The sequence below is a fragment of the Alexandromys fortis genome, unplaced genomic scaffold (genome assembly GCF_014885135.2).
Source record: "Alexandromys fortis isolate MF-2015 unplaced genomic scaffold, M_Fortis_MF-2015_v1.1 scaffold_264, whole genome shotgun sequence".
Lineage (NCBI taxonomy): Eukaryota > Metazoa > Chordata > Mammalia > Rodentia > Cricetidae > Alexandromys > Alexandromys fortis.
The window spans coordinates 1418240-1443238 of NW_026068140.1; the positions used below are offsets into that span (position 1 = coordinate 1418240).

Genomic DNA, 24999 nt, shown 5'->3' on the forward strand with positions numbered 1-24999 from the left:
AGTTTGTTTGACTCACACTTCCACATTGCAGTTCATCATCAAGGAAGTCAGAACAGGAACTCTTAACAGGGCAGGAACCCAGAGGCAGGGGCGGATGCAGTGTCCAGAGGGGAGTGCTGAGTACTGCTTGCTGGCTTGTGCCTCATGATTTGCTCAGCCTTCTTTCTTTTTAATATTTATTTATTTATTTTGTATACAATATTCTGTCTGTGTGTATGCCTGCAGGCCAGAAGAGGGCACCAGACCACATTACAGATGGTTGTGAGCCACCATGTGGTTGCTGGGAATTGAACTCAGGACCTTTGGTAGAGCAGGCAATGCTCTTAACCTCTGAGCTATCTCTCCAGCCCCTCAGCCTTCTTTCTTATAGAGCCCAGGACCACCCACAATGGACTGGGCCCTACCCCATCAACCACTAATTTTAAAAAATGCTGTACAGGCTTACCTACAGCCAGATCTTATGGAGGTGTTTTCTCAATTGAGGTTCCCTCCTTTCAAATAGCTCTAGTTTGTGTCAAGTTGACATAAAACTATCCAGCACAAGACATTAAACTATTAGGAAAAAATTCCTCCCAGAGGGAAATAACGTAAAGGGATTATTTGTAAAAGTAGTTACTTTTGGTGGTTGTTTTGTTTTAAACCTTTTTTTGAGATAGTCTCATAATGTAGCCCCAAGTTGCCCTCCAACTCACAGTAACACTCATGCCTCAGCTTTCCAGTGTATCCTCCACCATACCTCGTGTCCTGGAACTCACTCTATAGACCAGGCTGGCCTCGAACTCACAGAGATTTGCCTGCCTCTGCCTTCCAGAGTGCTGGGATTAAAGGAGTGTGTCACCACCACCTGGCTTGTATACCTATTTTTAAAGACCATTTTCTTTGACATATAATACAACTGTAATTATAGAACCCTCCGACTTTCCAAAAAGTGAATAATCTGTAGTAATCAGCACCCAGATCAAAATCAGATATTAGACCTTCAGAAGTCCACTTATGTGGATCTCTGTGAGTTCGAGGCCAGCCTGGTCTACAAGAGCTAGTTCCAGGACTACAGCAAAAAACAAACAAACAAACAAAAAAAAAAAAAAACACCCAGAAGTCACTTATGTCCCCTCCCTGTCTCTACTGTCCTGCCAGTGCTAGTTTTAATATGTACTGTGGAGAGAACATCTGTGCCTTGTCTTACTTAGAATCGAATCTGACTTGTTAAGTTCTCAAAGCTACCTTCTCCATAAATATGAGCTGTCTCCCTCCTTCCCCTTTCTGTAGGCAGCTAATTTCTGGAGACTTTGTAGAGATGCTTCAAGGTCTGAGGTCCTAACTAGTTAACAGTGAGAAGCACTGTGTCAAGCTTCTGTAGACCCTGCTTAGTGAAGTCTCTTGGAAACACTGGACTGTCCCACCACCAGTATACCTTTATTTTCTCAGTGGAGGTCATAGGACACTCAGTCTTATTTAGAATGAGAGTATTTATAGTGTAGAAAATCCCTGGAATTTACATGATACTGTAATGTTATAGGTTACAGCATTTCTTCAAAGACTTCAAATGATTTTCCAAATGATCTTTAATCATTGTCCCTACTGAATGGGTGAAGTGTGGAAACATGATGGAATTGGGTAACTAATGCTCTTTCAGTGAAAAGCTCAACAGTGTACCCTATACACAGTTCTTAAAGCTTTTTGAAATTTGTTGTCCCCTCTCCCTAGGAAGTTGCCACAAAACCTGTTGTGATTTCTACCCCTACACCCACCATCGTACGTCCTGGCTCCCTGCCACTCCACTTAGGCTATGACCCACTTCATCCGACTCTTCCTTCCCCAACCTCCGTCATCACACAGGCTCCACCAGCTAACAGGCACATGGGGTAAGTAGGAGAAACTGTGGAATCTGGATTTCCTTTGGTTTTTTTGAAACAGAGTTTCTCTATATAGCCCTGGCTCTGTAGACTAGCCTGGCTTTGAACTCGGAGATCCACCTGCCTCAGCCTCCCGAATACTGAGGTTAAAGTGTCTACCACCACCATTAGGCATTGTTTTTTAAGGATTTATTCTTACTATCTTTTAAAATTATGTGTAGATGTGTGTGACTTCCTGTGGGTATGTTCACGTAAGTATGGATACCCTCAGTGAGCTGCCCAATGTGGGTGCTATAAACTGAACTGATCTTCTGTAATATATGAAGAACCATCTCCAGCCCTTCTGAATCTCTTTCTATGTTTTGAAATTATTTGATAAAAATAGAAACTGTTCTGTTGTTGTTCTCAGATTTATTGTTGTTTTAAGACATGATCTTTCTAAGTAGCCAAGGCTGGCCTCAAATTCTCATCATCCTGCTTCTACCTCCTGAATGCTGGGGATTACAGGTATATGCTACTGAAGCTGGCTCCAGCAAATTTATTGTTGTTGTTGTTTTTGTTTTGTTTTTGAGACAGGGTTTCTCTGTGGCTTTGGAACCTATCCTGGAATTTGCTCTATAGGCCAGGCTGGCCTTGAACTCACAGAGATCCACCAGTCTCTGCTTCTTGAATGCTGGGATTAAAGGCATGCACCACCACCTGGCTTAGCAATTTATTTTTACATGCCCAAGAAAAGAGTTATTAAGATTGTTTCCTAAAATAAAACATTTTCAAAAAAATTATTTGCTGGAGATGTTTGTTTAATTATCCCTAATTCTTAATAGAGTTACTTCCCAGCCATTAAATTCGATTAATTTGAAAGGTATAAAGTTGTTGCCAGACTGTAGAACTAGAAAAGTAGCTCACATGTCCAAGGTCCTGTTAATCCCCAGCACCAAAAAGCCACCAAGTCTTTGCAGACTAAGGCAGGTAGACTGGGGCTTGTTTGACATGTTCTAAAATACTTCTGTTAAAACCCTAGGACAAAAACAGACTGTCATTTCTCTCCATTTTTCCCATGTTCAAAAGGATGCCAAGATTTAATAGTGCTGTTCTATACCTTTCTTAATGAGAAGGCTATTAAAAATATTTAATTACAGGAGAAAAAGACCAACAGGCCAAAGGTCGGGATTGTGATATCTCTCTTCAATTCTCCTGCAGCTCTCCTACTGGCTCCCTCCCTCTCGTCATGCATCTTGCTAATGGACAGACCATGCCTGTGCTGCCAGGGCCTCCAGTACAGATGCCTTCTGTTATTTCGGTGAGTTTTGTAGTTGGGGCGGCCAAATCTACCAGCACACTGATCCCTCCCTTCCACCTGAATGATCATAACCAGAGGACCCCCCACCAGGGAAATGTGGACCTGGACTGTTTTAGTTGTATGTGGCAGTTTGCCCAAACTCTTCACTAACCTCTGCCAGCCCAGCACTGTGAAACACTAGACAAAGACTCATCTGGACAGTTGGCTTCTAGTCAAGGAGTTAATCTTGCCAACCTGCTGATTGGTTGATTTCACTTGGCACACAGCTTCTCCAGCACTGTGCACCACTTTCCTAAAGAGACATCTCTAGCCCTTCCCATGGAAGATGCCCCCACACTAAAGAATGAGATCATTTACTCTGTGACACTCCTTCGAGAAGGTATTTCCAAGGCTGTTTCTACACGTCCTGTGAGCAGATTACACAGAACAGGCCCTGACATGCCAATCTTAAAAACACTCCGTTTGAGGGAAACCAATGCTACCATGTCTCCTTCTCTTAATTTAGCTGGCCAGACCTGTGTCCATGGTGCCCAACATTCCTGGTATACCTGGCCCACCACTCAACAGTAGTGGCTCCATTTCTCCATCTGGCCACCCTATGCCATCAGAAGCCAAGATGGTGAGTCCATTTCGGCCTAGAGCCGTGTTGGCCTTCTAAAAGAAGTAGTTATCAGTCTAGATTTATCAAGGGAACTGAGCACAGGAGCCCTCTGAAGGTTGAATAATCCTTCTGTGGGCTTGGAAAAGACCCTGATTCCTAAGTCTCCTGTCCCCACCCTGATAGCCTGGCACAGGTCATGGCACAGAAGAAGCAGCACAGATTGTTTGGAATGGAACACTTGTCATTTCAGTTCCAGGGTGACAGATGGAGGGAGGGAGTGGGCGGGGAGCTGGCCAAGTGGTGAGCGGCTTTAACCAGCGTCTGGCCAGATTCCAGGAGAGCTTTCATCTGGGTCCATAGCTTCCACAAGCCCTGTCCCCAGCTGTGCCCAGGATGAGAGCCAGGGAACAAAGTAGGCATTTTAGGGGTCCAGGTGCATATTTTCTCTCCCTGCCATTGTCCTTTAGTTCCTCTGTTAAGAGAAAATTAGAGTGAGAATTTTAGTATAAGGTCAGTAATATAAGTTTATCCTTGGCAAAATCTCACCCTTGTCTTTTTAAACAATCTTTCCACACAGAGACTAAAAGCCACTCTGACCCACCAAGTCTCTTCCGTCAATGGAGGTTGTGGAATGGTGGTGGGTACTGCCAGCACCATGGTGACAGCCCGTCCAGAGCAGAACCAGATCCTCATTCAGCACCCTGATACCCCATCCCCTGCCCAGCCACAGGTCAGTTGTGCCCTCATTCTTTATGTTATAGCTGATTTTCAAGAAGCATGAACTGAGAGAAGAATACATTAATAAATTTAAATTTCTGGGTGTCCTACTACTTTGGATGTTTTTGGTACGTTGATATAGTGACACAAGCTATTTTCATCTGCCTGCCTCTGTGTTAGACATCAGTGCAAGCAGCATGAATTACGCAGAGCTGTTGCAGAGAAGGCCTCTGTATTTCCCATATATGAATGATAATCTAATATAGATTCTTAGATGATAGAGACTCATATTAAGCCAAATCACGCACTAAACAAAGGAAGCCTCTGTATCTCTTGCTTATCTGATTACCTGATTAGATTTTATAACAGAAAGCACATTATAAGAATATATTAATACAATATGATATTATAATAGTGAAATATAGTTCATTAGAAGTAAGAAAACATACCAAAAAAAACCTTATTACCAATCTGATAATTCCTTTTTATCACAAAGAAATGAAAATTTAAAAAAAATTTTTTTTTTTTTTTTTGGTTTTTCGAGACAGGGTTTCTCTGTAGCTTTGGAGCCTGTCCTAGAACTCCCTTTGTAAACCAGGCTGGCCTCGAACTCACAGAGATCCTCCTGCCTCTGCCTCCCGAGTGCTGGGATTAAAGGCGTGCGCCACCACCGCCCGGCTTAAAAAAAATTTTAAGTCAGCAGAGGTCCCATTTAGTTGCCCAATTTCTTCTCTGTTTTAATGCGGTTCTTTAGGAACTGAATAGCTTCGGTTCTCATAATTGTCTGCACTGGATAGGTGACAGTGACGTGGGATTGGTTTCTAGAGGTACATTCACTGCCCAGTCTCTCTTCACTGATGTCACACCTGCTTCATCAGTACTACCACATGTCCAGACACTTCATGGCCATATGCTGCCTTAAGCCTTGGCCAGCAACACGAGCTTTCATTTGTGTTTTCTTCTTGAAAGCTGAGGTTTCCAATCATTCTAACCCCTCCCTCCCCAAAGCCAGCCAGTCCTGGGGATAAAGCAAGTAATCCTTGCCTGAGCTGGGCTTTTCCTCTTAGAAAAAGGATGTGGCAGCCGGGCGATGGTGGTGCACGCCTTTAATCCCAGCACTCGGGAGGCAGAGGCAGGCGGATCTCTGTGAGTTCGAGACCAGCCGGGTCTACAAGAGCTAGTTCCAGGACAGGCTCCAAAGCCACAGAGAAACCCTGTCTCGAAAAACCAAAAAAAAAAAAAAAGAAAGAAAAAGGATGTGGCTCCTTGTCAGTCACTACTGAGTTCTCTTCTCTCCTTTCTTATCTTCTCCCATTTGTTTTTGGTTTGGAGATCTCAAACTCATGACCCTCCTTTTTTTTTTTTAAGTTAGGATTTCTCTGTATTTCCCTGGCTGTCCTGGAACTCACTCTGTAGTCCAGGCTGGCCTCAGCCTCAACCTCAAGAGATCCACCTGCCTTTCCAAGTGCTAGGATTAAAGGCATGCGCCATTACTGCCCGGTCTGCCTCAACCTTTCAATAGGCAAGTACCATGCCCATCAGGATTTCTTGAAGACAGGCTCTCCTCAGTACTAGGATCCAAACAGAATCTTTAGTTCATTATATGAGTTAGAAATTCCCTAATTTTTTTCTTTCAAAAGATAATACTAGCCTAAATAAGTAAAATCATGTCTTAATTACTGATATTACTAGAAAACTTAATTCAGTAGAGGCTAAAGTAGATTTCTATTTGTCGGTTTTGGATTTTTGAGACAAGGTCACACTATGTAACTGAGTCCTAAAACTTACTATGTAGACTAGGCTGGCCTCAAACTCACAGTGATCTGCCTGCCTCTGCCTCCCGAGTGCTGGGATTAGAGGCCTTTCTTGTCATTGTAGCTCCTGCTTATCTTTATGCGGCTAATGACTAGCATTGGGAAAATACTAATAATAGATGTTCAGATTAAAAAATAATTAGGGGCCAGCAAGATGGATCAGTGAATAGAGATGGTCACTACCAACACTGATAACATGAGTTCCATCTTCCAAATTCACATGAAGGTGAAAGGAGAGTACTATGACCTCTACAGACACACATACGATAATAAGCTGGGCAGTAGTGGGCACACCTTTAATCCCAGCACTCGGGAAGAAGCAGACAGGTCTCTGTGAGTTCAATGCCAGCCTGGTCTACAGAGTTGAGTTCCAGGACAACCAAGGCTACACAGAGAGACCCTGTCTCAAAAAAACAAAAACAAAAAAAAAAAGCCGCTATATCAGAAAAGAAAAGAAGGGAGAGAGGAAGGGAAGGAGAGAGAGCAAGTGGACCTTGTGGTGCAGGCCTGTAATCTAAGCTTCTTAGGGTAAGGCAGGAGGAACAACAGTCTGAAGAGTCCAGAATTTGGGGATAGAGCAGGAGGAACAGGAGTTCAAGGTTATCCAGGGCTCCCTGCCTAGAGAGCAGCATGAACTGGAGAAGACCATGAGTCGACAACAAAAAAGGGAGCAGCACCCTAGCTCAAACCCTAGATTCAGTTCCCAGCCCCCCCAAAAAAGAAAGAAAACAAAGCAAAACAAGCTCCTAAGTGAACCTGGTTTTACTTCTGGAATTCTGTTATACAAAAAAAATCAGTTTCCAACAGAACTGTGGCTTAACTGCCTGTGTACTGAGAGTACTGGGAAATGGGAGCGGGATAGGAAGCTGGCACATAGTGATGAGATTTGATGTGGTGACCAGGTCTTTACCAGACCTTATTAATCTCCGTAACTCCCATCTCTGCTCTGCCAAGTGACAAAGTTAAAAACTGGTGCCTGTGGATCCCAGCACGCTGGATACTAAGCAGAAGGGCCAAAATGCAGGGTCTGCCTGATCTGTATAGCAAGACTGTTCAAAGACAAGCCAGAAAAAGGAAATGAAAACAATATTCTTCTTTCCTGGGCAACAGGTCTCTCCAGCCCAGCCCACCCCTAGCACTGGGGGGCGGCGGCGGCGCACAGTAGATGAAGATCCAGATGAGCGTCGGCAGAGATTTTTAGAGCGAAACCGAGCTGCAGCCTCCCGATGCCGCCAAAAGCGGAAGCTGTGGGTGTCCTCCCTGGAAAAGAAGGCAGAAGAACTTACTTCTCAGAACATTCAGCTGAGTGTGAGTGGGTAACTGTTGGGATTGTAGAATCTGGAGAGCAAGGCCAAATCTGGAAACAGTGCAGCAGTAGAACAGAGGATGGGAATTATTTTATTAGGCTAGATCCAGACATGTGACAGGAAGTGTAAAAAGTCCCATAGTGGTCAGAACTGAAACCCTTCCCCTAGCAATTGAGCATGAGACTATCTCCTTTCAGATCTTCCCCTAGCACAAGTCATTCACAACCCATTTGGAGGCTGGGGATATAGCTCAGACAGAATGCTTAGCAGTCAGAAGGGAGAGAAGACAGCAATGGAGAGATAAACCCATCAGAATGAAGGGGGTCACAGGGTGTGACTAGAGTTAGAGCCACCTCATGAGAAGTGGGTTTACCCCAGCCAGTATAGGTGCCTTAGGGTTTCTGTTGCTGTGAAGAGACACCATGACTGCAGCAACTCATAAAGGAAAACATTGCACTGGGGCTGGCTTGTGGCACCCAGATAGACATGGTGCTAGAGAAGGAGCCAAGAGTTCTGCATCTGTTAAATTGTCTTTTATGGGCCAGTGAGATAACTCAGTAGCTAATGTCACCACCTGCCATTAAGCCTGACAACCTGAGTTCTACGCTCGTGACCCACATAGTGGAATGAGACAACCTACTTCCATAAGCTGTCCTTTGATCTCCACGCATGCACAGTGTGGCATGCATGTGCCCACCCACATACATAAACATATACTATATAAATACACACAATAAACTAAATAAATTTAAGAAGGGGTCAGCAGGCTGCCTTGGTGGTAAAGAGCCTTGCCACCAGGTCTGATGACTTAAATGTGATTTTCAGATCCTACTGCTTGCTTGGTTTTCTCTCTCTCTCTCTCTCTCTCTCTCTCTCTCTCTCTCTCTCTCACACACACACACACACACACACACACTGTAATATGCACATGTGCACACACATATACAAACAAAATCAACTGTGTTCAAAAAAGAATACCTTATATTTATGCTTTGACAATTTCATTCATGTATACAGTGGGGTTTTTTTGTTTTTTGTTTTTGTTTCTATTTTTCAAGACAGGATCTCTCAATGTAGCCCTGGCTGTCTTGGAACTCACTCTGGAGACCAGGCTGGCCTCGAGTTTACAGAGCTCCACCTGCCTCTGCCTCTCAAGTGCTGGGATTAAAGACATGTGTCACCACCACTCAGCATCTGAATGTTGTTGTTGTTGTTGTTTTTTATTTCTACTTGTGGTAGAGTTGGAGGAATTGTGAATTGGTTTAAATATGAATGATGTAACAGTATGTCATGGAATCCTAGCAAAGGAGATGAAGGATTTACCTTGTTTTTATAAAACAGCTGCATATTATTATATTCTGAGTGTGTTAGGTCTTATGATCAGTGGATACTAACACTGTTACAATTGCTCATTAGAAAGAACAGCAGTGCTCCAGTAAACATTGCATGCACTTGACTAAATAGTTCTGTTAAAGAGATGCCTAGTCTGGTGGTGGCACACCTTTAATCCCAGCACTCGGGACACAGAGACAGGTGGATCTCTGTGAGTTCAGGCCAGCCTGGTGTACAGAGTGAGTTCCAGGACAGCCAGGGCTACACAGAGAAAGCTTGTCTCAAAAAATCAGAGAGAGAGAGAGAGAGAGATTTCTAAGGTCAAGTCATTCCTTTAATCCCAATACTCAGGAGGCAGAAGCAAGCTGATCTCTCTGAGTTCCAAACCAGTTTGGTCTACATGGAGATTTCTAGGCCAGCCAAGGTTACAAAGTGAGACATTGTCAGAACAAACACAGATTTTCAGAGGCACACTTTCTTCTTGGTTTGGGGCTAGCCAGATTTATCCCAGGAAACAGTCATTTGCTTTTCCTGTTAGGAGTCCTTTTCACTGTGGGCAGTTTCTGCCATTGACTTCATGACTGTCCTGAGCTCTCTGAAGACTTGCCAGATCATATCCCAATTTGGCAAGGAAAATCTAGACAGTATTCTGCCCTCTGCCCTCACTCACAGTATTGTGCTCAACATTAGAACAGTTCTAGCCAGGCAGTGGTAGTGCACACCTTTAATCCCAGCACTTGGGAGGCAGAGGCAGAACTTGGGAGTTCTAGGACAGTCAGGGCTACATAGAAAAACCCTGTCTCAGGAAAAAGAAAAGAAAAAAGAACAGTTCTAAAGCTAATATTATAATAAATGGCTTGATATAGGTCCTAAAAATATTCTAGTAAGTCCATACAAATGTTTGCTGTAATTTTTGTTTTGTTTTGGATTTTTGAGACAGGGTTTCTCTGTAGTTTTTGGTGACTGTCCTGGAACTAGCTCTTGTAGACCAGGCTGGCCTCGAATTCACAGAGATCCGCCTGCCTCTGCCTCCCAAGTGTTGAGATTAAAGGTGTGTGCCACTACTGCCTGGCAAAATGAATTTTCCTAATACTCTTTTCTTCCCTCCCACTTCAGAATGAAGTCACATTACTACGAAATGAAGTGGCTCAGTTGAAGCAGCTTTTGTTAGCTCATAAAGACTGCCCTGTCACTGCACTACAGAAAAAAACTCAAGGCTATCTAGGTGAGTGGTTCACAACCTAAGCAAACCAGTCAGTTGGTAACCACAGGAATTGAGTGTCCTGGCTGCTTATAATGCCATTTTTTATGGCATATCAGTCCTGCCCAAAAATATATTGGTAGATAGATAGATAGATAGATAGATTTTTTTTCCTTATCTATAATCCTAACAAGCAAGAGGGTCAGTTCGAGGTCCTCAATTATAGCCGAAGGGTTAGGCAAGCCTGAGCTACATGAAATTTTCTTCAAGTAAACAAATAAAAAAATCAAGCTTTGAGTATAGTGCTAAGTTATCCTAATTATCTATAATAGTTGGAGAGAAAGAGTAGCAATATTTTGGGGCCCGTTTTATCTAAGTGCCCTGCCATCTTCACAGTTCTACCATGAAGCAGCCATTCCACTTTTAAGAAAACTCAGGCCATGTCGCACACAGTACACAGTGGTAGAGGTCTTCTGGTCCCAGAGACCACCCTGGTCTGGAGAAGAGGTGAACCGCTGACAGCGCCTGGGGAGTGAAGAATGGGCTGCAGGGCGGATTTCAGTGTGTGCTCACTTAGCACTACTAGAAAGTAATATCACAATGAATCGTTATGGATAATAAAAATTTAAAACTGCTAATTTTCCTTTACAGATTAAATAAATGCAAAGAAATATTGGATATAGCAGGTAGTTTTTCCACTAGTTGTCTTTATCATTTCAGAAATGTATTCTGAGGAAAATTTTAAGAATCTTTATTGAATTATTTATTTAAATTTTAATATGTACTTCAGGGTGCAATGACTTGTTAAGCAGGTACTGACTGAGTTCCTGTTCTGTGCCAAGCACATACTGGGAATAACAGGAACCAAACAGATCAGGTTAGATCCCTGTCCTGAAAAGCATGTATTTTAGTAGGTAAGATAATTAAAAGAAATAAGTGAAATATGTGGTATATAGTAAATGTAAAAACAAAAAATAATACAGCTGGGGACTAGAGAGATTGTTCAATGGGTAAGACCATTTACTGCTCTTGCAGAAGACCTGGGTTCAGTTTCCAACACTCACGTGGCAGCTCATAACTGCTTGTGACTCCAGTTCTAGTTGATCTGACGCCTTCTTTTGTATGTCTCAGGCACCAAGCATATACATGGTTTATGGACATACATGTAGCTTTAGTTGTCTTTGAACTCTCTATGTAGACCAGGCTGGCCTTGAACTCAGATATCTGCCTGACTCTGCCTCCAAAGTGTTGGGATTAAAAGCAAAACAACTATACCTGGCATAAATCTTAAAATACTAACAACAATAATAATATAGCTGGAAATAGTACTACAGGAATGTAATCCCACTACCAAGGAGGCTGGGATAGGAAGATCATAAATTCAAAGCCATCCTGAGCTATACAGTGAGAAGCCTTGTCTCAAAAACACAAAGAAAGAAGGGAAGGAAGGGTAAGGCACTGTGGTCCACACCTGTAGTCCCAGGACTCCGAAGGCAGAGGTGGGAAGAGTACTGCAAGTTCAAGGCCAACCTGATCTACAGTGGGAGTTCCAGGTCAGCCAGAGATGCATAGTGAGCCCTGCCTCAAATACAAAGAGGCTGGTGTGGCTGGATGGGCAGTATCACTGGAGTGAGATGGGGAGCGGTCTTGGTATAACAGGGGCTTCAGCTTTTATTGCAGACAGTGAAGGTGCGACTAGAAGAGTCTGATACTCTGCTAGAAACATCAGGGTGCATAGGCAGTCTACCTAGGTCAGCTGTTGAGATGTTCATGGGCTAAGGAGGAAACTCTGACTAGTAGTTAGTCCACTAACGTACTTATTTATTACAACAAAGATGTGTTTAATTACTACTTTGTGGCATCCACATTATATGGGTACTTGACATAAGATAAGGCATTGTCCCTACCTTTCAGAGACTCATTGGGCCATTGTGAACCTGTAAATGAGGTAAGGACAGATAGCCTACTATATGGGCCCTGGATTGGGAGCTTCTGCTGTATACTGAAGGATGCTCAGTAAATGCCTGATGACTGAATGACTGTGTGCTCTGAAAGCACAGCGCAGTTTCCTGGGTAATAAGGAACTGTTTACAGAGGACGCAATATTGTAATTCTCTTGAATCCATTTGAACAGTGACTCAGGCATTCATCAGAGACACCCCAAACCCAGACATAGTGGGACACAGCTATAATTAGAACTCTTGGGAAGCGGAAGCAAGATTGGGAGTTTGAGGCCTGCTTGGGCTACATGAGACAATGTCACCAAAAAAAAACAAAACAAAACAAAAAAAAATTTACTTACTGGAAATTTTCCACAATTTCTTATATATGTTTAGGCAGGTATAAAAACTAACATTTAATAAAACCCCTTGATCAGTTGCTATACTCTGTATACAGCTCAGATGCTGTGTGCAGGGTCAGTGTAGGTGGAATAGTACAGCCCACACAGATACTTTGCTGATTGATAGGAGACGCTGCAAACGTTTGTGCGTACATGTTAGCTGAGTCTCGGCTGCTCACAGCATCACTGAATTGTGATTGGTGTTTAGCAGGCTTAGGGGTAGTGTCAACTACATGCTACAGGAATGGTTTTTAAAAATGGAATGATTAAACCATTCGTAGACGACCTGCTTCTGGGTCGGGGTTTCGTACGTAGCAGAGCAGCTCCCTCGCTGAGATCTGTTGAGAGTCAGCCTTGGACACAAGGGTTTAAACATTCATAAAAATGGAATGATTTTATTCTTTTGAGAATTAATGACAGCAGATTAAGGAATCTATTAAATGCAGGTAAAGGCATTTGATGCCTAGCCTGATGACCTGAGTTCAATCTCAAAAACCCACATGGTGGAAGGAGAGAACAGATTCCTAAAGACCTCCACATGCATGCTTTGATGTGTGTGACCATACTTATAATGAGCATGTAGATACACAAAATAATGTAAAATCTTAAAAAGAAATGCAAGAGAGATTCATTTTCTTCTATAAACAGAACAAGTTCAAAGATAATTTCAGATAATTCAGAATACTTATAGTTTCTCCTCACTAAACACGATTTGTTAGCCAGGCAGTAGTGATGCACACCTTTAATCCCAGCATTTGGGAGGCAGAAGCTGGTGAACCTGCTAGTTTGAGGCCAGCCTGGTCTACAGAGAGATTTCCAGGACAGCTAGGGCTACACAGAGAAACTGTCTCAGGAGGGGAAAAAAGTTATTTGTTGATTTCTGTAGCCAGTGGACCCACGTCCCTTTAAAAGTTTTTCTTGAGGGGCTGGCAAGATGGCTCAGTGGTTAAGAGCACTGACTGCTCTTCCAGAGGTCCTGAGTTCAATTCCCAGCAACCACATGGCTCACAGCCATCTGTAATGAGATCTGGTGCCCTCTTCTGGTGTGCAGGTGTATATGGAAGAAAAATTTGCAGGCAAATGAATGGATCTAGAAAAAGCCGTATTGAGTGAGGTAACCCAGACCTAGAAAGACAAATATCATCTGTACTCACTCATAAGTGGCTTGTAGATATAAAACAAAGAAAAACCAACCTGCAGTCTACAACCCCAGAGAACCAAGACAACAAAGAGGACCCTAAGAAAGACATACATAAATCTACATAGGAAGGAGAAAAAGACAAGCTCTCCTGAGTAAATTGGGGACATGAGGATCACAGGAGAGGGTGAAAGGGGAGGGGGAGGAAGGGAGGGGAGCAGAGAAGAATGTATAACTCAATAAATACAATTATATATATTTGGTTTTTTGAGACAGGGTTTCTCTGTGGTTTGGGAGCCTGTCCTGGAACTAGCTCTTGTAGACCAGGCTGGTCTTGAACTCACAGAGATCCACCTGTCTCTGCCTCCCAAGTGCTGGGATTAAAGGCGTGCGCCACCACTGCCCTGCTTTATATATATTTTTTAAAGTTTTTTTTTTTTTTTTTAGGAAACAAGTGGCTTTCACTTTGGTACTAGATAAGGACAGGCTTTATAAAAGAGCTTTTGCCCACCTAGGAGTGAAAATACAAGAGCTGCCTTCATCCTAGAGCTTTAAGTGTGATGCTGTGCCCAGCTTTGGCTCAGTTCTTGCTTCTTCTTTTTTTTAATATTTATTTATTATGTATACAATATTCTGTCTTGTTTGTCTGCCTGAAGGCCAGAAGAGGGCACCAGATCTCATTTCAGATGGTTGTGAGCCACCATGTGGTTGCTGGGAATTGAACTCAGGACCTCTGGAAGAGCAGTCAGTGCTCTTAACCACTGAGCCATCTCTCCAGTCCCCCCGTTCTTGCTTCTTGTATCTTTTGTTCTCTAGGTCATTTCATGCTTGAGATCAGGATTCTGGAGTCTTCTCCAAAAAGAAATATGAGATTCATTTTCCTTTGTATTCTTTGTAATTATGCTCTCTGTTCCTCTGTCCTGATTTCTGACCACTTGCTCTCCACTGTTTGCCCTCCTTCTTGGCAGAGAGTCCCAAGGAAAGCTCAGAGCCAACGGGTTCTCCAGCCCCAGTGATTCAGCACAGTTCTGCAACAGCCCCTAGCAATGGCCTTAGTGTTCGATCTGCAGCTGAAGCTGTGGCCACCTCGGTCCTCACTCAGATGGCCAGCCAAAGGACAGAACTGAGCATGCCCATACAGTCGCATGTGATCATGACTCCACAGTCACAGTCTGCGGGCAGATGATGCCTCCCATGATGGAGAAATCCCCAGCCAGAGCTCGCCCGCCTGAGCCAAGAGAGAGATCAACTTACCGCTCCCATCTGCCTTAGATGTGGCAGTATGGGAGAGGGAGAGATTGTGTGTTGTGAGTATGGACAGATGTGGGGCTTTTCTCTTTAGCCACATGAACATGTACGCTGACACCTGTACTAGGGCTTCTGGCCCCAAAGCCACACAGATCATCCCCCAAGGGTGGGGTTTCTTATGTACCTACAGCCAAAGGCCTTTCCATATGGTCCGAGCAATCATCCCCAGCCCTGATGCATGTGTACCTGTCTTTTAACACTAACCCTTGCACTTGTAGGTTTGGGGTTTCTCAGTGTCCTCTACTCCCATTGAGCTGTGGCTGTTACCTTCTTATTCCTTACTAGCATGCCACTTCCTGCCAGATAGAGGGAGACGAGATTCAATGGCGTGTTGCTTTGCTGTCCAGCCCCAGCCACCCCATGCACTCAGGACTTTGTCTCCCCATAGCTGCTTATTTATCTCTTCCCCTTCCTAAACTGCAGTGAAGCATTCACTTACTGAGAATGTATGAAGCAGCAGTATCTTCACCTCTTCATGTGCTCTATTCCTTATTCCTATCTGCTACCAAAAACAAACACAAACAAAAAAAGCAAAACTCTGAATGTTTGAATAATTTTTCATTTCCAAATCTATTGGGTACCTCATTTTGTCTCTTGACTTTCCTTGGTCGAATGGTGGGGTTTTTCCTACTTCCCCACCATGCGTTGGGAACCTCATCTTGTGGCCTTATTGTTAGTGGCAATGAAAAGGAGAGAGCCTGGGATCTAACGGGGCTTCCCTGTCTCCTTCCCTACCTTCCCGTTCTAATCAGGGCAGACAGGAACAGTGTAACTTAAAACTTGTTCCATCAGGTTACTGGATTAACTAATTCTTTTATGTTTTATAACAGCTTACTGTCTAACATCTGCATATTATCATCTTTGGTCATCTGTGGGCTCCTTCCTCTCCTCTTTGTTCCCCGGCCCACATCACTCCTTTCGATCAGCCTCCTGCAAGTCATCAGACAGGAGCTGCTTTCACTCTCTGTTCCTCATTTCCCGCACAGCTCTCAGTTTCCCTTCTTTTCTACAATATGACTTGTGTCCACCAGTGTCCATCACCCTTGTCTTCCCTACCTTCTCTCAGCAGGGTCCTGGCCTAGCTACTAGGTGTCTCTAGTCATAAAATTTCTTTGAACTCGGTTTTTTGTTCTCTGCCCCTCAAATGTAGTGTTTGTCCGAGCTCTGAAACATTGTGGCCAAGGTCCTGAGTGGCTTATGAGTGTAAGAGTGAGTGTAGAGAGAACAGGAAAGTGTGTCATCTCAGCAGAGTGCTCAGGACACGGACTGTCTGTCTGGGAGATTGGTGAGTGTGGCTATTGGCTACTGTTATTTGGTGGGCTCCAGGGAAAGAAATGCACCCTTCCTCTTTCTCATCTTTCCTTGGCTCTGAACTGTGCAGTCTCTTTCAGAGCCAGAGCCCTGTGGATAGATAGGTCAGCTTTAATAGCTTTTGAGTAGAAAACCCTCCCGGCTGTACCAGAGCCACCTTCTGCCATCTGCTCCACCAAAGAGTCTTCTTTGCTGCCTCCATCTTAAATGTACAGAATACCTGCTTGCTTCCTTTTTTATTTTAGCTCCCAAAATTTATTGTCATGGAGGAAAGAGAAAATGTTCTACTTTATATGATTATTTCCTCAGAGTTTAGATTAGTGAGCCCATCCTGTAACATGTTCTGCTGCATTGTATCTAAGTTTTCCCTCCTCCTCTTTAGAGTCAGTGCTGAACAAGCCACACCCAGTGGGAGGGAAAACAAAACAAAACAGGAGATGGCTTTCTCATCCTCTACCACCAGGGACTCAACAGGAACAGCCCCTGAGGTGACAAGGCTAGCAAAGGCCACCAGATGGTCAGGGGCAGGGTATTGTCTCCAGGGATTTCACCTGGCTTTAGAAACTCAGAGCTGTGTTTGTGTTAAGGGCTTCTTTAGATGGCTGCTTCCTGGGATTTGTTTTTCCTGTTTATAAATTTTGTTTCTTTTTTGTTTTTGTTTTTTCAAGACAGGGTTTCTCTGTGTAGCCCTGGCTGTCCTGGAACTCACTCTGTAGATCAGGCTGGCCTGGAACTCACAGAGATCCAGCTGCCTCTGCTTTCCGAGTGGTGGGATTAAAGGTGTGTGCCACCACTGCCAAGCATCTTTTTTTTTTTTTTTTCTGTCTTCCCACTAGCGGCCTTGCACTAAAGCATGTCTGAGTTTGTGGCTCCCAAGGAGCCTTCATAGACTTGGCTGTTTTTCTTACCCCATCAATCAAGGATTTTGTTTTTCTTTTGGTTTTTCAAAACAGGATTTCTCTGTAGCTTTGGTGCCTGTCCTGGAACAGGCTGGCCTCAAACTCACAAAGATCCATCCGCCTGTGCCTCCCAAACGCTGGAATTAAAGGCGTGTGCCACCACAGCCCGGCTCAGTCAAAGGTTTTTAAAGTTATGAACCGGTGCCACTTCATCCATACCCTGCCAGTCTAGTCTGCCCCTGTGTGGATATCTAGTATACAAGGACTCTCCAGTCTTTGTTTCCATAGCAGGAAGTCAGCGTTAGGCCCACAGAACTGCAGTAGGGAGGCAGCACTGAAGCCTCTGTAGTTGGTTCTCTAAGAAAGCAGAGCAGCAGCTTACAGTGAAGCTTCTCTTATAGTCAAGGGGTTGTCACCTACAGTATTGCTGCCAGTGGTCACTACCTTGGCCTTTGCCTTCCAGACTTACCTGAACCAGAACCAGCTGTCATACAGCTATCATACACCCATCTTGACATCCTATGATGTGTCATAGAAGAGTCTTTGGTGTTCTGTATGCTTCTTGTATTTGGATATCAATTTCTATCTTTAGGTTTAGGATAGTTTGTGCTATAATTTCATTAAATAATTTGATTGATCCTTTTGAATTTATCTCAGGTCCTCCTCCTTCTACCCCATGGGTTCTGAGGTTTGTTTGATCTTCTGAATATATCCCAAGCTTTCTGAAAATGCTGCTCATGTTAATTTTATAAACATGTGTGCATGCATATGTGTGAGTCTGTCTGAGTATATTGTTGTCCCAACTCTGTCCTGCATTCCCGAACTCTTTGATCTTATAGCTTGGTGATGCTTTCTGGCTAGGTTTTTCAGTTGTTTCACATTGGTTTCTGTGTGGTTCCTTTTCCATGTTTGAATGCCCTCACAAAAATTTCCCTCCATGTTTCTGACTTTCTCCTCCAGCTTACCCACTATCTTATTCACTTTGGAGGTTTTGTATACAATTCCTTAGTCCATTCATGTGTATTTGAGACTTCTATACAGTCATTCATCCTTTTTAAGAATGAAACTCCAAATCCTTTCTCCAACATTTCAGCCATCTCAGGACTTTGAGTTTCCATTAAGGAAAAGTTTGGAATATGTCCTGGTGGGTTGTTGTCTCATAATATTTGTGTTTCTCTGTGGTGTTTTATGCATCAGTCGAGATGGAGCTATCCTCCAATTTTAACTCATCCTTTTCCAACTCCGTTGTTTTGCATAAGTCCACTGAGCCCTTCTTAAGAACCTATCAGGAGGGAGCTGAGAATGTGATATCTGAGGACTCTTCTGAGCGACCCCACTCCTACATGATAAAGCTTGTTCAGAGCTGGGAAGGCACCCAAGGAGAACTAGAAAGGACACGGCTCCTTCCTCTCCTCCTGTCCAAGGCTGTAAGCCCCAGACCACATACTACAGGGAGCTGGGCTGGTGAACCTCGCCTTGCCACCTTCTTCCCTCTCCCAATCTGTAGCTCTTGACTCCCTTTCTTGGTTCACTTCCATCTCCTCAGCGGCCTGCCCTCCAGCACCGTCATCCTGAGAGACTGAGTGTTTCACAGCCTGAGTCACTGAAAGACACGTGCACACAAGAGTTTTCCTTTGGCTTCTGAGAGAGGCTCCTTAAAGGTGCTAACTCCTGAGATTACTCTCCCCAGTTTGTCCCTTTCATAGCTTTCTTCCCATCCCCAGATCACATTTCCATTAATATTATCTCTTATGTCCACAAAAAAAGAAATGCATTATAATCAGTCTGTTTAACTCTAGTCTTCCTGCTGTGTGCTCTTCCTCTTTCTTTAGCTATGTTTGTCCAGAGTGAGAGGTGTGAGGACCTGAGGCCTGCTGAAGACCCCAGCCCTCTACAGTCCATCTAGACATTGTTAAAACATTGTTTGTCTCTGTACACATGAATGTGCACAGACAAATCCTCCTACTCTGGCCGGAGTAGTGACCCCACAGGAATGAGCACAGTGCTGCTGGCCAACATCTCCACCCTCTGCACTGTCACTTAGAGGTAAAACCAACCCCAGGATGAACAAGGCTGGTGAGAACAGGGCAGGCTGTGTCCTTGTAGGTACAAGCTAGAAGGTGTTTTCTTTGGTTTTTCTTTTGTTTTTTTAATGTGAGCTCTAGTTTCGCTGGCTTTACCTTAGGGCAGTCCCAGAGCAGTATCAGCAGCACCATCATCTGAAGCTTGCTAGAAATGCGCACTCTTGGCCATCCCTGCCTCCTGAGCTGAGCACTCTGTGCTTCTAGTACACACTAATGCATGAGTCCCTTGGGGACAAGGATTACTTTAAATGTGTCCTCTGCCTTAGCCTTGACTTCTCATTTCCCCTGAGTCCCCCTTCCACCCCCACATCACTCAGCCCAGTTCTAGGCTTTCTTTCTTCTAGTCTTAGCTCTAAAACCTTTTCCTACATTGTTCTTGGCAGGACTTACCCATATTTCCTTGCAGGCTTCTTGCTCTGCATTTTCGGTTACATTAAGAGCCAGCAGGAAAGCCGGGAGTGGTGCAGCCTTTGATCCCAGCACTTGGGAGGCAGAGGCAGGCAGATTTTTGAGTTCAGGGCCAACCTGGTCTACATAGAGAGTTCAAAGCCAACCAGAGTACACAGAGAGACTCTGTCTCAAAATAGACAACAAAATCAGCAGGAGCCATAGTTGTCCAATTTCACACACACACACACACCCCTCTTGCAGGCAGGGATATTAGCCTCCATCCCACAGTGGAGCCTGCTACACCCTGATAGAATATCTCTTGAGAAGAGAGAAATGTGTATCTATGAATATATCTCTGTTCACCTATATATTTTTGACATGTAGCAATACCTGTCCATCCTGAAGGAGCTTGACCCAGTCCGGGTCCCCAGGCTCCAGTGGTAGGCCTCACAGGTGGGAGGGTCCAGTGCTACGGGCTGTTTTGTTACAAAACTGTCTTTTCTCCTTTCCTTCCACCCAGTTCAGCATGAACCCTGTGAGCAGGCTCTCACAATCTCCTGGGGCGGGGCTGAGGCAGGGGCTTTGAGCTCACCTCCCTAACCGTCCTGTCCTACTTCCCCCAAGCCATGTAGTAGTTATCACCCAGTCTTGCCTTCTCCCTCAGTCCTTCGCCCTGACATATACTGTGCCTTATTTATGCTGCAAATACAACATTAAACTATCGAGAGAGTCAATGGTGTGTTTGGTGCTTCCTGCTCAAGCCCATGAGGCCCGCTGCCCACTCCTGCAGACTCATGGGGCTTTCATGTCTGATTATCCTTTCCCTTCAGTTTCTTAGGGCAGAAAGAGCACAGTTCTCATCTCTGCTTTATGTAAGTAACATGGTGTTCATCACCAGAATCCTGACTGGAGAACTTAGTGTGTGCTTCATGTAAATAGGAAATGGGATTGCCTTAGGAACAAAAGCCTCTGCTCTTTCAGTGTTTTGTCCTCAGCCTCTTCCAGCAATCGAAAGGAAGAAAAGAGCCGGGCGGTGGTGGCGCACACCTTTAATCCCAGCACTCGGGAGGCAGACAGGTGGATCTCTGTGAATTCGAGGCCAGCCTGGTCTACAAAAGCTAGTTCCAGGACAGGTTCCAGAGCTACAGAGAAACCTATCTCAAAAGAGACTGGGGAATGTTCATAGAGATAGACAAAGTCAAGCTTTCTTATAGAGGGGAAAAGGGGCTGGAGAGGTGGCTCACAGACACAACTCCAGCTCCAGGGGCTCTGGTGCCCTCTTCTGGCCTCCACAAGCACTGCACCCACCTGCACAATGCCCTTCCCAGCACACACACACACACACACACACACACACACACACACACACACACATATAATCAAAAAGAAAAGAAAAAAATGAAAAAGAGGAAGAAGCCTGGAAACAGCAGGCAGACCTTGTTTAGAAGCAGATGAACGCTCACAGGAAAACAGGTCCTGCTCAAGGGTCTGTGCATTCCTTATTATAATTACCACTGAAAGCAAGGACAGCGATGAGACTGAAGAACTTGACAGATTCGTGAAAGACTTGGAGCCCCCTTTGGAAAGTGAAAGCACTTTTGTTGGCCCTCACTGTGTAGGGCTGGCAAGATGGCTCAGCAGTGAAATCCTTACTGCCAAGCCTAGAGACCTGAGCTGACAACGGTAAGGTGCTCTCTGTGAGGTATGTCTCACCATCCCCAGGTAAATAAATAAAAGGAAAAAGGGGGCAGGAGCATGTAGGGGCGCAAGAAGAAAGGACTTTTGGGGATGGGCTGGAGAGATGGCTCAGTGTTTACGTGCTGCTCACACGTAAGGGCTCAGGCTCACAACTGTCTGCAACTCCAACTCTAGAGATCTGATTCTAAACTGGCCTCCCAGGTACCTGCGCTCACATACATGAGGGCAGACATTCACACAACTAAAGATAAAATAAGTTTTTGAAAAGGGCCATAGCCGGGCGATGGTGGCGCACGCCTTTAATCCCAGCACTCACTCAGAAGGCAGAGGCAGGCGGATCTCTGTGAGTTCAAGGCCAGCCTGGTCTACAAGAGTTAGTTCCAGGACAGGCTCCAAAGCTACAGAAAAACCCTGCCTAGAAAAAAAAAAAAAAAAAAGGCCATAGGCCAATCTGGTCTACAGATTGAGTTCCAGGCCAGAACTACAAAGTGAGACCCTATGTTTGTTTATTTGTTTGATTGTTAGTTGGTTTTTCCAGACAGGGTTTCTGTGTAGATCAGGCTGGCCTCAAACTCAGAGATCCGCCTGACTCTGCCTCCCCAGTGCTGAGACCCTGTAGATAGGCAGACAGACAGACAGACAGACAAGTCTGGGAGTTTGGAATCCAAAGGCAAGATCATGTAACAGGTTAGCTGGATTAATTTATACTGTGGTGGAGGTGCCTGCTCCATAGGGAGAAGCCAGCTAACTTCAGCACAGACCCTGGCACTTGAGTGTGGTGGGCAGAGTGCCTATTCTGTCTCTGGTCCAGTAGTATTGCCCTGCACTCACTCGGTTTACCACCCACAACAGCCTCAGGGGATCTCTGAAAATTCAAGGCCAGCTTGTTCTACCTAGAGAGTTCCGAGACAGCCACGGCTACTAGTGAGACCCTGTAAACAAACAGAAAACCTGAACTCCTGCCAGGTGGGTGTTGGTGGTGTACATCTCTAACCCAGCACTTGGGAGGCTGAGAACAGAGGCCAGCATACTCTGGACTACACAGAGTCCAATCTTAGAAAATCACAAGCAAGCTGAGGATGGTGATGCACACACCTTTAATCCCAGCACTCAAGAGGCAGAGTTCCTCCAGGACACCCAGGACTGTCACATAGAGAAACCTTGTCCCAAAAAAACAAAACAAGCAAACAAAAACAACAAAACTCTTACCCACAAACCTAAATGTAAGTAGGTTACAATAAAGTACTATCCCCTTCAGCAAAAAAAAAAAAAATTTAATTAAAATAAAATAACCAGGCTGAATGGAATGCGTAAAGGGCTTTTACATATGAGATGAGAGATGCTGAGACGCCATGAACAAACTCAGACCTCTGAAGGAGCCATCAAGAGGCTAAAGCCAGTGCAGCACAGGGAAAAGTGTATCCAAAGAAAGCCTCTGGAGATGGTAAGTTTCCCAGGACTGGCATGGGGGAGGAAAGCAAAGGAAATCACAGTTGACATTTAAAAAATATCAGCTCTGGGCTGGAGAGATGGCTCAGCAGTTAAGAGCACACTGACTGTTCTTCCAGAGGACCTGAGTTCGATTCCCAGCAACCACATGGTGGCTCACAACCATCTGTAATGAGATCTGGTGTCCTCTGGCCTGCAGGCATACATGGAGGCAGACTCTCTATACATAATAAATAATAAAATCTTAAAAAAGAAAACTCTTTAAAAAAAATATCAGCTCTGTGCTTTGCTACAAAAGCCAAATAATGTTTCTCCTAGGAAGTAATCCATTTTATTGTTCCTGTATGTAAGGAAAGGGAAGCTGAGAATGTCAGTAGTTTGCTTTGCTGACGGCTAAATCAGAACCCTGACATGGTACTTCTTGAGTTTAGGTTAGAGACATGGCACCTACACGGCAGGTACGGCCCTCCCCTGGCCTAGAGTGATTCTGTCTTTCCCTGAAGCAGGACCCTGGTCGCCAGTTCCAGTAGTATTTTAGAACCCAGCGCCAGGCAGAGGCTGCCCCCCCCCCCCTCAAAGAACCGTGTCCTTAAATCCTCCCAGACAGGCCTGGAAAAGGCAATGGTTGTACCTGACAGCAGAGTAGTGGCCACACGGTGGCAGCAGAGCTTCGGCTGTGGAATTCCATTCCCCAGTTCTCTAGCAAAGATGGGCTCCGTCCATCCACAAAATTTACAAGCCACTGCTACTCATTAAGACCCCAAAGCCCACCTGTCACTCACCTTATTGTCCATAGGTAAGTCATAAGAGTAGGGACTCCATGTTTAACCTTATCAGAAGTAGCGGGGATTGGAATGGGCTGCAGTCCTGACTGCCCATCTCAGGCATGGGGAGGGACCAAGGTGGGTCACCCTAGCCTACTAGTAACCCTAGTTCCTTCCCATCCAGGAAATAACAATCCTGACAGGAGTTTCTTCAGTCAGTTGATCAATTGAAGCTCTCCAACCTGTTGAAGAATTGGGGGTTCTTATAAGGCTCCCCCAGGGCCTAGCTCTGACAAACCGTCTGCAATTAATGATGCTTCCTGAGCTCTGGAGACAGGATTTATGCATCTAATAAAGTCTGTAACTCCAGGCTTAGGCCGGGGGGTAGGAAGCTGAGAGCAGAAAGTCCCCAGGGGGATATGAGAAGGGGTCCCAGGTGGCTCTTAATAGAGCCATGCATTTCTGTTGCCTGTCTAGATTTCCCTCAGGCTGCTGCTGAGGTGGGGGTGGGCCAGCAGGTATAAGAGGATGGTGTGCCAGTGGGGAGGTGGATGGCAGCATGGATTCCAAGCAGGTTGCTGTGCTGCTGCTATTGCTGCTGCTGCTGCTGGACTCGGGTCATTCTGAAGAACCAGGGAGCCGGGATGGAGACCAGGTCTTTGCAGTGAGTGAGCGCCCTTCCCCGCACTATCCCCTCCGCTGAAACTTGTGATATAGGCTTTGATGTTCCCTGGCTGCTAAGGTCTTCATGAAGCCTGGCTTCTAAGGAAGATGGCTCCTGAGCCCATACAAGTTGCTCCTAGCTAGTCTTTTCCCCCATGTCTTCAATGTCCAGGAGGACACTGCCTTTTCCCTGTCACCCTCTCATCACAGGAAGAAGATGGGGGACCCCACCCACCACAGGATGCCCAGACTCCTGGGACCCTCTTGCGTTTTCTGCTTCAGGCCATGGAGAGACCTGGCAAAAGCCCAGCCTTCCTGTTTCATCCTCAGAGGTGAGTTTCAGCAGACAGAGGCTGGGAAGGCGGAGGGCTAAGGACGAGGTGAAGGAAGCTAAAGTAGATGGAACTTCAACTGAGGATGAATCTCTCCAAAGGTTTGGCAGAAATACCTGGGGGTCCTGGAGCAAAGAGCAGCTAAGTCCCCGGGCTAGAGAGTTCTGGAGCCTGGCTGCCCCTCAGCGCTTTGGGAAGTAACAGCATCATCCCTGTGATGTGTCTGCATGCAAAATCACCCCCCATGTGCCACGCGTGCCCCCAAATAAAATGGCCTGTCTTCTGAATCCATGTGTTTGGACAAGACTTTCAGGGAATGGGCGGCGGATTCCAAGGACAAGAAGCATAGCCCCCTCACCTCCACTCAAATTCACACCATTCTGCTCAAAGGGTCCCCAGCTAACTGCACATAGCCTCCTTCCTACAGTAACAGAAAAACATGCCACGTTTATTCCTCTGACAACCACATGACCCACGGCCAAAGAAAGCAGAGT

General features: G+C 45.1%; 1 protein-coding gene across 8 annotated transcripts in view; it reads left to right on the forward strand.

Moving 5' to 3' along the window:
• The window catches only part of LOC126491185 (cyclic AMP-dependent transcription factor ATF-7), a 103673-nt gene extending 78729 nt beyond the window's left edge, over positions 1–24944 (forward strand). For 2 of the 8 annotated variants that reach the window (XM_050126653.1, XM_050126652.1), the window contains exons 6-12: positions 1708–1865; positions 3057–3156; positions 3662–3775; positions 4335–4487; positions 7399–7596; positions 10044–10152; positions 24384–24800. In XM_050126653.1, coding sequence (XP_049982610.1) covers positions 1708–1865; positions 3057–3156; positions 3662–3775; positions 4335–4487; positions 7399–7596; positions 10044–10152; positions 24384–24706 — 1155 coding nt within the window. In that variant the 3' untranslated portion in view covers positions 24707–24800. The other 6 variants (XM_050126657.1, XM_050126655.1, XM_050126658.1 and 3 more) reach the window with 6 other exon arrangements.
• Positions 24945–24999: the final 55 nt, after the last annotated feature.